The 17779-nt window shown below is 36.0% G+C and overlaps 1 protein-coding gene across 7 annotated transcripts in view; it reads right to left on the minus strand.

Moving 5' to 3' along the window:
• Nucleotides 1–13368, minus strand: part of HFM1 (HFM1, ATP dependent DNA helicase homolog) — a 39586-nt gene extending 26218 nt beyond the window's left edge. For 5 of the 7 annotated variants that reach the window (XM_027694384.1, XM_027694382.1, XM_027694383.1 and 2 more), the window contains exons 1-9: nt 12302–12384; nt 10520–10571; nt 9899–10048; nt 9404–9525; nt 7603–7939; nt 6606–6871; nt 5049–5096; nt 3282–3352; nt 1012–1144 (exon numbers count right to left, since the gene is read on the minus strand). In XM_027694384.1, coding sequence (XP_027550185.1) covers nt 1012–1144; nt 3282–3352; nt 5049–5096; nt 6606–6871; nt 7603–7939; nt 9404–9525; nt 9899–9969 — 1048 coding nt within the window. In that variant the 5' untranslated portion in view covers nt 9970–10048; nt 10520–10571; nt 12302–12384. Of the gene's footprint in view, nt 1–1011; nt 1145–3281; nt 3353–5048; nt 5097–6605; nt 6872–7602; nt 7940–9403; nt 9526–9898; nt 10049–10519; nt 10572–12301; nt 12385–12499 lie in introns of those variants that run through there. The other 2 variants (XM_027694380.1, XM_027694379.1) reach the window with 2 other exon arrangements.
• Nucleotides 13369–17779: the final 4411 nt, after the last annotated feature.

Below are 17779 nucleotides of genomic sequence, written 5' to 3' on the forward strand. Positions count from 1 at the left end.
CACCTCCATTCCAACAGTCAGAAAACGGACACATCTCCTTCTCCATCATTGTCGAACCTGGAAGGGTCAGCAGGTCTAATTCCACTAGCAGGTAACTTACCAAAATTTCCAACCAGCCAACATGTATCAATTCTACCAAGGCAATTAGAACCTATCACCCTACACCGATAGGCTCAACCTCCACCTCCTGACAGAGAAGCTGTAACATGCCTGTTTATAAAGATCAGTTTACAATACACAGTAAACTCTAAAGCTAGCGTTGTTTTAGTGTGAGAAGTTGAACACAATGCAATTAGAGAAAAAAAAGGATGAAACTTTTGTAAATAAAAAGATGAAACCTTTAATAGCAAGACTGACAAACATATCACTAAGAATTAATTAAAACTGGGATAAACCCACCAATTTAAACCAATTTACATGATACAAACTCAGTTCTCCAGGAAGGAGAGAAAAAAGGTTTAATTGTTGTGCCTATCTCCCAGAATTTTCATCAGTTCCTATACAGATTAATTAAAGTCATGAAGACCACAGTTCTGTTGCCTCTGAGCTACCATACACAAAGCAGCAGTTAGCAGGAAACCTCATCTGGTAAGCAAATACTGGAAAATTTGATCCTCATCTCAGAGCAACAGAGAGGCATACAAAAGATACTGGCAGAGCCAGAAATCATGCACTAAGAATTTGGTTTAGTTTCCTTTGCTTCCTTCTTCCTGTTTTGTGTATATCTTGCCCTCTTGGAGGACAAACTGCTTACAAGATTTTCTAACTTTTATTTGTATAGGCAATGCTGAACACTACAATTACACAACGCTGTTAAATACTAATAATAGTTTTCAATGGTATCACAAATAAACACTAAAAGGAAACAACTTTTTAAAGAATCAGGTAGGTCACAATTTCTTAATATATTTAATTTCAATATTTTTAATGCATTCCCTCCAGATCTCTACATTGACAGAATGACAGTTTCTACTGCTGTCACCAAAATGTTTACAGCTGCATAATACTTACTATAAACAACTTTAATATTTAACCAAGGCAGTGGGGCTTCCATGAGTAATCTGGTAATAGCTAGCTCGAACATTACAGTTTTTCCAGAGCCAGTCGGAGCACAAATCACAAAGTTCCTATCTGTATATAAAAGCTGGGAAAGAATTGCAAAGTAGTAAATATAACACAGCTATCTACAGTATCTATTCATACATCCCAAAAGCATTGTCTAAGGGAAAATGACACAAGGAAATTATTATTACTTTGATATATGTAGCCTTCTAAAAATTTTTGTGTTCAATGAGAAGTTACAGCAAAAGAAACATCATCTGCTACACATCTGCCACAGAAATGTAAATGAGATACTGTTCACCTAAGCTTTTATGTAATCAAGTCTGCCACTCTGTGACAAACAAACCCAGTATGTAGCATTAGATGGCATTAATACAGAATCACCGCCGATGTCCACCTGCAATCAAACATGGGCTCATCAGAAAGAAGTATCTTGTGCTCAAATTCAAAATACAATTTGTTTGCCTTCTGTAATTTGATCTGCATTCAGAGTTTCAACACTGGAATATAAATAATTTAAACAGAATGTTAAGTTTTCAATAACAAATCAAAATTTTGCATGACTGTGCTTCCTTCCCACACATTCTATCCTCCACCATCTTAGAAGCCAGGTATGTCCATGTCAGGTTCCCTCAGTTTCCTCTGATAAGGTCGATTCTACCTTCCTTCCTTCTCCACAGTGTCATTCACTCACTCAGTCACCCTTCCTCCCTGTAGCATTCTCTGTGCAGCCTTCCTGGCTTCCTTCCTTCCCTCCCAACTCCTCATGCATTCTACTATTCTCACTCTTTTTTCCTTCCTTCTAGCTGTTAATGCTCTAAAAATATTCTATGATTGCTAAGAGCTCACATGGACAAACAGGAATCATCCAGCAATTGATTTATATATAACTGTAGCAATGACTGACACTGACAGTACTGCTGAACAGTTGCAGGAATTACCTGTGTTCTTCATTTACCATTGCCAGTTCTCCAATGCTCAAAAAAAACCTCCAATAAAGTATGAATGCTGTATGAATACAAAATTTACCCTGATTTTTATTAAGTAATCCTTTGTAACATTCACTGTGAATCAATCAGAGAAATTCTACCAAGTTGAGTGCTTGCAACTTCTTGGAATCACAGTTGCTACCAAGTTGAATTTTTAAGCCTTAACCAATTTAAAAAACATGCACACTCATTATCTTTTTAAAATGCCAACTTCTCTTGACTTTTTTTAACAACACCATGTCATACACATGAGTGCTAAACAAACGTCGTCCTTATTGGTACTTATAAAAAAGTTTCTATTTAGGAGTACTAATACATGAGCTGTACAAAACAAAAAAAAATTAAAAAATAACTATTGCCCCAATAACTTTTTTGCAATTTTCATGAAAGTAAATCTTGCTTACAGCTGTGGCTTCTCTTTATTCTAAGAACAAAGAGTCACAGAAAATTATTTTACAGGTCAATGTCTAATTCTCATCAGAAAATAAACACAAATTTGGAACTAAGGAAAAATATTCCAAATCTATGCATAATACTAAAAATGTAAGGCAAAATGGGGAAAATACAGTTCTCCATATCATTTAAATACAAGATCATTCTGCTCACGTAAGTATCATTCTTAAAATCCTTCTCTTTATAACACATTACCTGGTGAATACAAAATTAAAAAAAAACATTTGCAACAGCAAAAGTAGCTTAGAAACATGCTTAGAAACATTTGTGAATGACGCTGGGATTTTCCTACAGTTGAATAAAAATTCCAAATGCTCTGTTGAAGACTCTGATGGAACTCTGATATGTCCTCTTTGCAACAGCTATAATAAAAGCCTTCTCAGCTTTCCTTTCAAATAAGTTTAAGGTTTTAAAGAAAGAGCATAACTGATAAGAGGGGCATGGACAAACGGCCCTTCTCCAAAAGGACAACCTTCTCTAACGTTCTGCTTTTCTTAATCTTCCTGTGAAAATCATTAACAAAATATTACTAATCTGCATACATAAATACAAATATAACCCACACCTTCACACAAATGTATTTTACGCTGAGAAAAAATTTTTAAAAGTTCTTCTCATCTCTTGTCCCAGCTAGGCACAGCCCTGATCAACCATTCCAGGAAGAGGTTCTAGATATATTACAGTTTTTCAATCCCTTTTATGTTCTGAATATCAAATTATCACATATATTTATCTACAAAGTACTACTTGCAGACACAGTTACTGTTCTATACTTACATCATCCAAAGCTTTAGACTGTGCATAGTTAAAATATGGGAACTCCTTAAAAATACTTCTAAATTGGGTTGCTTGACAGCATTAAGGAATTTAAAACATTTGAGTGAAAATTATAAATTTTATTTTAGAACTGTAAATACATCTCTTTCTTGTAATTTAAATGCAAACTTAAAACATATACAGCAATATTTCATAGGCTTGTAAAAAGTTGTCTAAAAGTAACCTATTAAATGATTCAGTAGTCTTCATTTAGATTCTTGGTGTGACATATATTCTACTTCAGTTTAAAAAACATGACCTATTTGAGAGGCCTCAGGATTATACCAATACTCAAGAACCTCCTCCCTGGCACAGCATACAATTATGGAATGTGAAACTGCAAGAGACAAACCAGATACAAGAGCAAGCAGAACACTGCTCTTAGCCTATTTAAGGTGCCAATGGCCAGATAATATTTATAATATAACACTAATTAGCATAATATTCTATGTTCAGTCATAACAGTAGCAAAGAAATTCATCTATGATCACTTAGTACTGTGGGTTTAAAGATATTTTTCAGTCACTAATTATGTGTGTTCTTCAGACAACAACATTCTTATCTAAAACATGCATAAGATGAAAAGAGACTATTGTTATGTTACAAATCCAAATGAGTGAGTTGATCCTTGTCTGGACTTGCACACCAACTGTGACCACCTCATTAGGTTGAGGATGCACATGCAGCCAGACGTGACACCAACAGTAACAAGAACTATGAACTGCTGAGGCCTCAGGTTGATGTTACATTAAATGACTAAAGAAAGAGGAAAAGATAAAGCAGTAAAGCAAGAAATAAAAGCACTTAAACATTAAAAGGAGTAAAGTTAAGCAAGTAACATCAGACTAAAGAAAATGGGGATTTAAAAAAAAAAAACAACTATTTAAACTTCCTCTTTAAGTAAGGGAACTATTTTCAAAATGCAGAGCACTAATGATCTGTGATTGGCCAATTCAGAACAACTGAGTCCTTACTAATTTTGAAAATTAGGACACTTTTTAAAGCTATTAACATGAATTTAAGATGCCTAAATTTAGACATTTCCTAATCCTGATATTTAACCTACCACTTCACAGGTTACTAGAAACAAAATATTCAAAAGGAAGTGTAAAAAAAAAAAAGTTTGACAGAGACAGATGAATGGTCGATCATGTTATGTGTTCAAGACAGGGCCAGGAAGGAGGAAAACTATGGTAAAATCTGCTTAAAGAATGGCAATATACCATAGGCACACTACAACATAAGTACAGTCCAACAAAGAATACATGAAGTTCATTTTCTCCTGAGAAAACAGGATAGAAAGTAAGATTCAGTTTTCCTAATATTTATTTTCTAAATAATAATTCACTTTTCCTTTACTTAAAGTGTATGGGGATACCTGTGTATATGCATGTTTGCATATAAAATCTTGCGTGAAATATATATTATGCAAATTAAAAATTTACATTTTAAAAATAAAGTTTTAAGGATTAAATGTTAATGTTTTAAATATGAACAAGTTTTCTTAGGAATGAATGATCTGTAAGTTGCCTTATTTTCATTCTATATGTTGAAGTCCAAAGGATAAGCACCTATTTACCATTCGATTCCCAGCATCATGTTACAAATAGAAACTATTACAATGTAATGCACGAATACCCAATGGCTACAAATTAAACACTACAATTTTGTAAAGGTAAAAGCATTGTAATAAAATCAGTAAATCAGACAGAGCAAATACAAGGATACGTATTTCTGTAACAGCCCTCAAAATTTCCAATTTTCTTTCTGTAGTTCCTAAAGAAATAGAAATAGTAAATTTATAAAATCAGACCTTTTTTCAATCAATAACCATGAAAAATATTTTCCTGACCTCAAGCTATGTGTTCTGCGAGGAGTTCCAAGGCTACAGCAAGGTCTAGGTGATACAGAAGGAGCTGACAGGATAGGACAGGGAGGTCCTTTCAAATGAAAGGACCATCTTGGTGGCCTTGTGCGGAACTCACTCAAGGATGTCTTGCATGTACCAGAGACCCAAGACTTCACGCAGCATGTAGTGTAGCATGTAGAAGGGGATAATCACTTCCCTTAACCTTCTGGCTTTGTTCCCATTAATGAAGCCCAGGATGCTGTTGGCCTTTGTTACTGCTGGGGCACACTGATCATTCACGTTCAGCAAGTTGTTCACCAGACCCCAGGCACTTTTCCACAGAGCTGCCTCCAGTCAAACCATCCCAGGGGAACCTTAGGGGTTCTTCTCTTTCCCTGCAGCAGGACTGTGCATTTGTTCCTGCTGGTTTTCATGAGATCCCTGGCAGATCCCTCCTCCAGGAGAGACCCCTGCAGTACTGCACTAGTAGCAGGCACATGGGCAGAGTGTGACCCAGTAACCACCACCCTTTGAGCCCGGCCAAACATTTTCAGACCCATGCAGTGGTCGATCCACTCCTACTGTCCTAACTTGGACACAAGAATGTTGTGGAAGATGGTGTTTTTCAAACACTCTATGATTCTATGAACACCCCTGCTGAAGGCAAAGTAAATGACATCCACTGCTCTCCCCTCATCCACAAATTTAACTACCATTGCTCAATAAGGCAATCAAACAGGAATCATACTTTTCATTCCTGACCTGTCTCCAAATCCCATCCTAAGCCACAGCTCTGCCCTGCATTTTTCTGCTAGAAGTAATTTTCTATTCTGTATTTCTGAAGCAGTTAGCCAGGTACACAAGGTACATTCCACAGATGCAGTGAGTCCCTGTCCCAAAAAGTTTAAAATCTAGAAATAAACCATACTTAGCTAAAAACTATTAAAAACCAAAAATTATTTCTAAAACAATAATTTATCATTTCATCAGAATTCTAAGCACTTCCCCTAATTTTCTAGATATCTCCTATTTAACATCTATTTCTACAAAGATACAAGTACGAGCTACATCACAAACATTTCATTTTCAATATCTGGTTTCAAATGAAGATGAGACTTTACCATATGAAAGGACGAGGCTGCTCTTTTCCAAATTGCTTAGAGGACTGATGTGAAGTGACATTTTCAAATAGGTTTACATGACTTGGACTTCTGAAACGGTGAATCTTCTTCATAAATTGTTGAGCCAGCTCATATTAACAATGCAATTAAGTTCCACAGAATTGCAATACATTCTATCAATTTCAGCCAATTATCTCACCTTGAGCTGGTGAGAAAATGTTCTTCACTCTACCCCAAAACTTGGATATCCATTCTTGTTATACACCAAAGACAGACTATAGACTATTTTTCTTAAAATAGAGTAAAAATAATTACCTGTCATATCCAGAATCTCTGAAGCATTAGAAAATGATTGAAATTTAATTCCATTTTCAGACACAATGTCCTCATTATTTACCCTATGCAAAGTAAAATCTGAGTCTTTAGTTATTGAAGCATGATGATTATTTTTCCATAAACCTTCTTTTCTCACTTCTTTCACATTTTCACTTGTATTTAAGCAAGTATCAATTTCTTTCACATCAACAGAACTAGCTTTAAATTCTGCATTTTTGTATGGATAACCAGACTTCTTAAATAAGCTGCAAAAGATCCAGAATTTTCATTAGTTTGTTGTAATTTTACACAGTTTGTCTAATATTTGGAAAATATGTATGTTTGCATTAGAAGCAGAACTAATAAGATACACTAATAATAAAATTGTATCTAACTTTATTTGATCTGACATAAAAACCTCTTTCAAGATACATTTTAACTTTACTTTCATTCCAGAAAGAACCTGAAAGAATTAACTGCCTGTCCAGCTAGGCTCTGACTCCCAATAGCAGATTAACTTCGAATTTCTGCATAATTAAAACCAATAGAGACATACAGGTTCCGAGGAAACCTCTCCTCCCAGGTAGCACTGAAATCACATTGAGAACTACTTGAGGAATTTACTGCTGACTGGCTGACCACTGTTCTGAAACGCAAGTGATCTTTGCCTTCTTGCTTGTTACCATGCAGATAAAGAACTCAGAGTAGTATTTTGCAAAATCTTTGTTATCTAACAATTTCTTTAAAACTTAAGCAACAAATCTCATGCTTACTTTTCTCATGAAAGAGGCTGAGCTCAGGTCACATTTAATTAAAGTACTAAAATATTGACAAAAAGAAACATCTTTTTTCCTTATACTGAAGAGAATTAGTGTCTGGAGCCCTGGAAAAGAGTACCTTCAACTGAAGGATCCAAAACTTTGTGTTAAACAGATTAATCTAAAATAATAATACCATTCTGACAGTGATAAGTTATCAGAGTTGACTAGATATATACCTTTTTCTTAACATTGAATGGACACTCTCATCATCATCATCATCATCATCACTGTTTTCTGGAAAATTACTTAACACTTTATTTAGTGAAAAATTTGCACCAGGTTGCTGAGAAAACTCTATTCCTCTTTTAGATTTATCTTCATCAGAAGAGAGAAATGATGAAATTATTTTCAGATTTTCATGCTGAAAACTAATTTTCTCTCTTTCTCCTAGACTTAACTGTAGCATTTCTTTTTCAGAGGCTATGCCAAAAGGAACAGGTGCTGATGATTTGTCTTCTACTTTTTCAGTGTTACTCTTACATTGTTGTATAAACTTCTGGTGGTTTCTCCCTCCTACAAAAAAAAATTTGTATTTCTATTAACATTCATATTGTTATTCATAATCATTCAATCAAATATTTTCCAAACAGTATCAGCCAAATTTACATATGTTATATGAACTGATATTTCTATCTTATTGCAAGAACTTTAGTGTATATTTTGACTCATGTAAATGAATGTAATGTATTTGCTGTCAATTAAAAAGTTATAAAATTAGGGTGACTTTCTTTGCTTCCTATACAAAGTAAAGGAGCAAAACTGTTCCTCAGAACTACAAAGTAGTTTGTAGGACAGAACTCTTCACCCCATCCCAGAATAAAGATGGTCTTTAAAATGACACAATGACCAAGCTTGAAGTTCCTGGTACAAACAGCTGTGAGATAAACGCTGCAGTCTCAATAGTCAGAACTGGTACCAGTGATGGTGACAGGCTGCTCTCACAGCCCTCTTGGTTAATTACCACATTTTGCAAGGTCAGTTCTCAGTAGGATCGGTGTCCTGATCTGGCAGACCAGATCAACAAGCATTGCTGTTGGCAAAAGGAAGGCAAAGGCAGGAGCAGAAATAAGCAACTAAACCAAACAAGATAACAAAACAGTTCTATTCCGCAGTCTATTAATTTCAATGTTATCCATCTCAAAATTTCAAATTACAATGCCCTGTTTGTGATACAACTACAACAGTTCTAATTCTACAAACACCAGAAGGCTTATTTGAGAAAGTAGCTCTTAATGGAATTGCTTGTGCTTAAAGTAGAAAAAAACCCAAACCACCTTCTGTTTTAAAACAATTCTTAAATAGAGAATATCATAAATGAGCACAGCAGCTAAAAAATGCAGAAATCTGGTTGATAGAGATAAAGCAACAAAATGCTTTGAAATAAATTTCCTTAGGGTGATTCCGAGTGTCTAGATGGGAGGAATATGCCACTTCGCAGCAATTAATGACCAGATTCAAATTTCACCTCCTGAACAGCAATTTGATAAAAGCCCCAAAAGGGAAGAAAAAAGTTAGTTTCATATAAACTCTGTACCTTGGGTGAGAGACAGGTCATCAGATCCATGTGTTAACATTGTGCTCTTACAGCCCTTCCCACTGTGTTACAGTGCTTCGTGAAACAATGTGGAGTAACTAAAATTTTGATTGTACTTCTGACCATGCCCACTTCTGCACAGTAAACTTGTGGCCTGTATATGCCTAAAGAGGACTGTTAATGCTCCAAATACATCTAACACCACCATTCTCCACTAAAATACATTCTATGTCTATACTTGCATACCTAGAATAGTTCATATTTCACAGAAAAGGAGGAGGAAATATCTGTCACATATTATTTGTTAAGTAATTTCAAATGAATGTCAAATATTATGGTTTAGTCGGACTTTGCAGTGTTACGTTTACGGGTGGACTTGATCACCTTAAACGTATTTTCCAACCTTTCCAATGATTCCGTGATTATATTCTATGATATTTTACCCATATGAGTGTTGGCTGACTTTTTTTCCAGTTCCCTCTGTAACTCCTCTGCAGCTGGAATTTCAGCAATAGCTGGAGCAGGTGCAATAAACCAAGTCTTAGGCTCTTCATTTTCTAGATACCTATTTTTAACACACAAATGTAAGGTAAAAGCATTCTGTAAGCACCCTCCACAACATCTAGCTCAAAATCACTAATTATAAATAACCTACTGTTTCTCTTGCTACAAAATATTCTTCAATTAATTTGATTTTTAGTCACATAAAATTAAAGAGGCAAAACTTCTGCTAACCTCTATTTGTTACAGCCCTAAGATACACCTGCATCATTCAATGTGCTTGGAGACATTTCAAAGTATGGGTCATGAATCTGGAAATTTCTAGTCCCACATTTCTATCAGTAGACAAAAAAGTGAGTCACAAGAATACTACTGTAAAATGATTCAGAGTGTGGAAAATCTTGTAGAATTATATATGTCTAACAATAAAGCTTTACCTTTGTCTCATATCTGGTCTTTCATAAAATAAATTTTCCAGTGGAAAGACCATGTCTGCAGAGTTGAACATTTTTAGATCAAATGTGAAGTCTCTTAATTTGCAAAGGGCAGCACAAGCAACTGTAAAACTGGAATTACAAGAATTGAACCTGTATAAAGCAATAGGAAGTTTATTAGTTGTAAGTGTCAATATTTTCTAGATTGTTTTCTTTTAGAGATTTTGCCTGCATCCTTAATTCTTCTTCAAACAGAGAATCTCTGTCCTGATAAAATATGGTTCCTATTACTTATGACTAAAAAATTCCATAGGGCAGCACTTTAAACAACCTTTACACTACTACGTGTCTGTAGGAGAAAAGTGGGTAGGACTGAAGATTACGATAAAGTTTATGTTAAAGTATTTAATTTCTAGAAATAATGCTAATATTGTTTTATACAACTGCAGACTATATACTTTTTTTCTCAGATTGTTTCTGTTCTGAAGGAAAAATACAATGTCTTATGATTACAGTCTATCAACCTTTTGCAAAATAAAATTATACTGTTACCTAAAAAAGTCAACAATTATTTTAATTTAAAAGAAAACAAGATTTTTTTAAACCTACATGCAAATTGCTTACCTGGATAACTGGAGTACAGACCCAACTCCTTAATGTTGTTAACAGGTTTGTTCTAAAACATCAGAAGCAGAGATTATTTCTAAACTATTTATAATATACACCAGTCTTAAAAATACTCCACCTAATTTAAATGTTTTTCATTTAGCACCAACTGTAGACATTAGACATATTTTCTTTATGCATTCATGTTGAGAAGTTTCACAGCTCTTAATTCTCCTTGAGGACAAGTTTAAAAAGCAAAGATCTTACTAAAAGAATACTAGAGAGATTATTTTTTGACTCAAAAATCTTAGATTCACTAAAACAAATGGTAAAATGCCAAATGAAGCTTATAAAGTCCAACAAAGGCCAACTCTGGAGATAAGGTAACAAAGCAAAGCTATCTATTTTACCTACAGAGATATACCAAAGGCAACACTTCTTTTGTACTCCAGCATCTCATTAGTAACACATGAAAAGAATCTTTAAGAGTGCTTTGCAATTAAGACTCAGGTTTACTTAATTACTGTGTACTGTCAGCTGTGAATCAAAAATTTAAAACATATTTTTCTTTTACAGAATCTGTAAAACTTCAAATATTCCAAAGAGATGCTTCAAATTTAAAACAGAAAACATTTCACAATACCAGGAGAATATAGAGCATGTAATCAAAACTGTCTGTGAACACTGAAGAACTTCAAACAAGTAATCTGTCAATGCCTCTTTTACACAGAGTGAGTTTGCAATACCACTTCTGCCAATTTTTGCCACTCCCACTCTGCCAGGTTTTGCCACTTTCCCCTTCACATTATTAAATCTAGAATTTAGAAATCACACTGATAAATCTAACAAAGGTGGTTAATTTTGCCACCATGCTTTTGCGTGCTTTTAATGTCAGTAATCTAAAGCAGGAGTTCTCAGGCTTGGCAGCAGTAGGGGCAGCAGAAAGCATCTATCAGGAACACTATCAAGGTGTTATTATTGAAGTAGTAATAATCCATGCTGGTGCTTATCCAACTGAATAACCACTGCTCCATCAGCAGAGCTGCAAACACTGCATACCAGTATGAAATGGCTTTCCTATCTCAGGTGGGGAATCGCCAATCTATGATTATGCAACTTCCACTTAAAGTAGTTCAGATTTATGATTCCCATCCTCAAACAGTCTTTGTTATATACAGTATTTGATCTCTCAGATCTTTATGGCCCCTGCTCTCCATATGTCATTTATTCTTTGATCAGCTCCATTAATTCCAATTGCTTGATAATATAAATAAAAATTAGATGTCATGGTCATTCTACGAGATTATGGAAATCTGAAAGAGATGCACTCCTTTATGCAGCTCTGCATTCATCCAGCTGCTCACAGGATGTAAGCTGGGACATCCCTCTCAAAATCTCCAGACAAGCAATAATGAAAAGTCTCTCGGACTTTTAAAAGAAGAAAGAATAAAACAAAAAAGGCCAGGGTGTGGTGGTGATGGTAAGGAGGAGCCCAAAATGTCCCCACAATGGACAGAAATAAAGGGATCCTTTCCATATGCTCAATGGTGTTTGACTGCACAGGTAAAATGCATATTCCAGGTGGCAGAATGAGGGAGTAGGTGTTTGCAGGAGCAGCAGGGACCATTGATTCACATTTACAAAAAGCTGTTTGCCAAATCCTGTGAGCAAAGACCTCTTATATATCTGCTTTAAGAAACACCTCACTACAAACGATACAGGCCACAAGGGCTTTTGCTCCCTTTTGAAGCGCCTTTACTTTTCATCTTCCTCCTAAGCCAAGTCCTTTCCTCAGATCACCTCAGTGCTCTCTCCCGGGGCACAAGGTGAAGCTCGCAACCTTCCGGAGTGCTGACCCAAACAACCCGCGACTGCGCACTCCCGTCAGAGGACATCCCCAGCTCACTTGCACTCCTTCCTGGGCCCTGCGAGCTCCTCAGAGTCTCAGGCTTCCTGTCCCTTCACTGTGGAAGCAGAACCTGCGAGCGCCGTTCCCACCTCACCGACAGCGCCTCCCGCCGCCAGTACCGTGTAAAATGGCGGCCGCGGTGAGGCCGCGTGGAGAAACCGCCTCAGCCGGGCCGGCGGGAAGCGGCGATGGCCGCCCGCGCCTCCCTCCGCAGTGTGCGGGGCCCGGCCGGCGTCCCCTCCGGCTCGGGGGCTGAGAGCTCCCGCCGGCGTTCCCTGTTCCCTCCCCGCTCGGGGGCCGAGGGCTCCCGCCTGCGCGAAATGGAGGGCGACAGGCCCGCTCCGCGCCAGCTGCCTTCTCTCTGAGGGGCGGCCCGGCCGCAGCACCTGACAGACCCGCTACTCGGAAATCCTGAAGCGATAGGAAGGGATGGGGCTAAATTCCCCATAAAAACTGTCAAAGAGGAATGTGGAGAGACTCCACTGGTCCAATATTTAGAGCTTGTCCAAACATGGGAATTACACTCTCTTGGAAAGTCCTTACTCACTTTGACTCTGGTATAAACTAGAAAAGGCAGCTGATTCCTGAGCCATATGACTCTGTTAGCAAAATGATCCCTGCAGAAAGAAAAAAATATATGGAAAATATTGATCGTTAATATACTTTATAGTGGATTTTTGCAAATTTTTTTCCTTGCTGATGAACTGGAGCAACAAAATGCCTCAAATTCTATGAATTGAAGCAATATCACATAAAGTATTTGTAAAATGCAGTAGTAAGTTGCTTTTTATTTTCCCTCACAGATATATTGCAATTTATAATCCTGGACATGCCATTAGAGCATAGCTTTTGAACTAGTAAATTTTAAATAAATTGCGGAACTGTCTCAGTCTAAATTTTAAGCTGGTTCAAAGCTTCATGCCATTCAACAAATACTGTGGAGGCAGCTACTGTAAATATGTATTTCCTCATACATAAATAGATGAAAAGAAAATTTTCTCAAATATTGATTGATTTTAACATAAATAATTTTTATTTAATCAACTTTTTTGTTTTTCTTTCTTGAAAATACCGATTAATTTTTAACTTTCCATTTCAAATTCTTAGACATTGCATGTTTACATAATGTGTGTTTGCTCAAGCCATACAAGCCCAGGTCAATTAAAAGCGTGCAAGAAAGGTTATACTCATTTTTACGATTCAGTATATATGAGGTCTTTCCTTTATTAATTCTTACCTAAAAAATACTTGCATCAAATTGTGTCATATTATAATATTCCAAAATTTACACCACATGTTTAGATGCTTTAATCCACCTCCCCAACTAATTACTGGGCAGACAGCCAAAGGTGAGAAGCACTTCATTCGTACATCCAACATGACAGGATCTTGGCCAGCACAGAATAACAAATGATTTTATGATAAAAAGGTTAGAGTACAATTAGGATTTCTGATAAACCCATTGTCTGCAATTGAATTCTGAAGCCACCAACATTATTCAGTAATCTGAATAAAAGTGGGGAAACGTTTGTGCTTATAAGCATACAGTAAGCACTCATTTTTTGCTTGTAATAAATTCTGAAACCAGAAAGCATTTTTCCTTCTTACTATTAAAGAATGCCTTCTTCGATTCTGGCCTCAGGCAAGTTTCCATCTTAGTTCACAACATCTGCTTTTAGCTGACCAGACTTTAATGTTTAAAGCCATAATACAAACAGTTCATTTTTTAAAGCTATTTTTTCTTCGATTCTTTTCCCTAGGTGACATCTCCCTCAACACACACACAAATCACATAAAATATATAGCAAAGCAGTCTTTCAACTGCTCTGAGACAGTTTAATTTTTGATTTTCCCGAAGCCTAACATCTGATCTGCCATATGTTTTGAGTCTTTCCAGCTCATGGAGATCACATACTAAGTCATAAACTTGCATGTTCTGGAGCAATGCAACTAGAAAATCATGAACACCAGACATTGGTCAGTGATCCGTATGATAACAGAATAATACTCACACTTGCTAAATACAGAGCTGTTAGATGATTCAGTTTTCCCCAGAACTTACAAATTGAACAAATCAGCTACAAACAAATTAAATGCGTAAAAGTAGGACATAAGTGATCTGACAATCAGTGGTGTCTTTTCTTGACTTCGTTTGGCTTTATCCACAATTTCAGAGGCATGACAAAACCATTGGTCTAAAAAGCACCCTACCTCATGGCAGAAATCACTCTGAAATGTTAAAAGGTCTAAAGTCACAGGCAACCCCTGAACTGCATGATTTTTACCATTGCCTGAGATGGTTTCAATTACTCATTTATTAAAGAAATTGTAAGATTCGATAATTAAAAAAATATTTGCAGCTGTAATCTTTTCCAATCAAATAAAATACAAATAAAAATACAGCAAAAATTAAGTTGCCTGAATGAGGAAAAGGGAACTTTCTTCCATTTTCATGTTGGCTAGTATTTACAAATGTGGACCGGATGTTGCACCACCCTTGCAAAAACTTTAAACAGGTGAATAACTTAGTTTGTGGCAGCTGAAATTACTCACGTGCATAAGTGTTTGCAAGATTAGGTCTTAAGAGAGCTAAACGCGGCTCCCGCTGGGACCTGGCAATACTGCTCTGCATGTCAGCCGGAGGGGATCTCCCCGAGCTGATACAAGGCACTGCTCCCCAGGGCTGAGCCAGCAGCCTGCTCTTGCTGTGCCCTCAACAGCTCCAGGAAGTTTAGCTCTTGAACTTTGAATTTTATGTGGCTAAATTAAAATATTTTTATCACTATTGCTTTTTTCATGGTGAGGTGGGGAAAGCATTCTTTTCTGTACTTTTTTACATGTGTTTCCTTTTTTAATTTTTTACCCATACAGGTTTTTTTAAATTTTTTTTATACTTTTAAGACAGGAACTCCTCCTATTGAACCCCTCAGGCAAAGACTAACCATCATCGACTATTTTCATTATGTATAGTATTAGTATCGTGCTTCAAATTAGCAAAACAAGCACATTCCACATTTACAACTCCACCCTGAGCAAATCTTATCATGTACAAACATTTATTTTATGTCATATGCTATTTAGAGACATTAGCAATTTTGCACATAGACAAAAGAGATAATGTAATATTGAATATAGATTTTACAGTTCAGATAGCTAATACTTTTCAATTCCTGTATCTAAATCATGGGCTCAGCTGATAAAATGAGACATATATGCAGAAGGAAAGAAAATGAGATTAATGCTGTGGTGATATTTGCTCTTTTGGAGTGTACCTCCTAGGAGGCAAGTCATTGCTGCTTCCCTTAAAAGTGAAACATAAAGAATTGATAGTATTGGTGGAGTCTGCTTTTGTACAGATGACAAATAAGCCTGAAAATTATATACGCAACCACTGTTTTGGAAAATTTCTGGCTATTTTCGTCTTGTCTGTTCCAACATTGTACTTTTTTAAAGGTAGGAAGGGAATGGATGTTTTTTAAGCTAGAGCTATTTTGTTGAAGTCAGATCTCAACAAAATACTGTTATTTTATTAGCTTTTTGCTCCAAATTATCATGAATCAACAATATATACTATTATACAATAGCTAACATCTGAATTCCAGATGCTCTGATGGTTTATACCCTTTGACAATGCTTCCTGCCAGCCAAATTTCTTGCTTTGGATTAGAAACTGTAATTCCATGATTGAGAACACACTGCTTATGAACTTAGTTGGTGTACAGTTTTGGCAATTTTAAAAATATTTACTCATAATAATCTTCATGTATCACTCTGAATCATTCAATAAATGTACATCCAAAGTGCTCATCTTCCAAATCATCAGTTCCATAGATATTCCTCAGTAATACTTGCAGACCAGTTGACTTTGAGTTAGGTTTGTAAGTGAAATCCTTCTAACTTGCTGCTACTCAGTAAACTGGAAAGAAGATACACTTATGGGAAGACAAGGTCCATAGAATAAGCCACAAATTGTAATTCTCAGGAAAAAGGATGTTTCTCATCATGGAAAAGCTATTTATACAGAAACCTTAATATGACTGAGGTATTTGTCCATATTCAAGGGACAGAAGAAAATTTGTGAGTTTTGCAAATACAGATATGATAGAGAATGAATTTTTAGAATACATTTTGTTTTACACATAGCATTTTTATTCTCCAAGAAAGTTTATATCTGTTCAAATGTGTTTTGTTGTTTTGGCAAACAACGTTTTGAAAAGTAGGCAAGAGGTAAGGAGATAACAACAGTATGACCACTTACTATCATATATCTGATTCCTTCCCAGAGAAATTTGTTTTCTTGGCTTTGTGTCCACTTCATTTTCTTTAGAAAAAAAAGCAGCAAATGCTTTAGCTACTGTTGTCTTTGAAATGCTCATCACAAGATTCCTAGAAAAAGTTCACCTTCCTCACTTATTTTCTTCCTTCCCTGGTCAGTCCTAATTACTGTACTTATACTGATGAAGGTGGAATAAAGCAACTCAGCCACATAAACAGTATTTAAAGCAGCAGTGTGATACACATACAAAGTACATGGGGTCCAGTCGGTATGATTAATGGGTTGATGTAGTGAGGCTTAAGACACATATGTATTCTAGAGATAATTCTCTTAATTTAAAACTATCTTTTCTAGGATGACAGCCTACTTTCTCAGTTATTTCTAATAATCTTCCATACTGTAGCTATGCTGTGCATTTTAAGTTAAACAGCAACAATATGCCAATTAAATTTCTGCAGACTATATGATCTGAACACCCTACAGATCCTTAGCTTTTTCAAAGTAGGTCCGTGTATACAGATTTTGTTTGATCTCTGGTTCATGTCAACCTGGTTTTGAAACATACCATGACTAGAAAATGTTTCTTTATGATATGTTAGTTATCAAGAATGTGATCTATACTGATAGAGAAGGAAACAAGTTCGTGCACTGATCTTTCTCCAAAAATGAAGTTTATTCTCCTTGCATTAAGGTAGAAAGCATACATTCCTCAAAGTTTGTATTTTCTCCCATACTTACTTATTTTAACTTTTTATGATCATAAAGAACATTTGCCTTGAGCTTATGATTTTAAATTTAATAGTTTGATGCTTGATAATATAACATATTTACTGATGCATCAGAAAAATGTTGAGTGCAAAGCTGTGTGTCTTGTAACAAAATGTGGTCTAGTTTGGAGGAGAGTGTTAGGATATTATTGCAGTGCAGGTAATACACAACAGCAAGTACAAGTGCAGAAGTATTACATGTCCTTGCAGATGATGGAAGGGACATAAGCCAAGACTCTTATCTCCATATCAGATACCAGAAAGCTGTTTATGTTTTGCACCACTCAGACCATTTGGCTTTAGTAACTTAATATGACTTGGGCCTT

This window comes from Neopelma chrysocephalum, unplaced genomic scaffold (assembly GCF_003984885.1).
Source record: "Neopelma chrysocephalum unplaced genomic scaffold, ASM398488v2 Primary Assembly neopelma1_97, whole genome shotgun sequence".
NCBI lineage: Eukaryota > Metazoa > Chordata > Aves > Passeriformes > Pipridae > Neopelma > Neopelma chrysocephalum.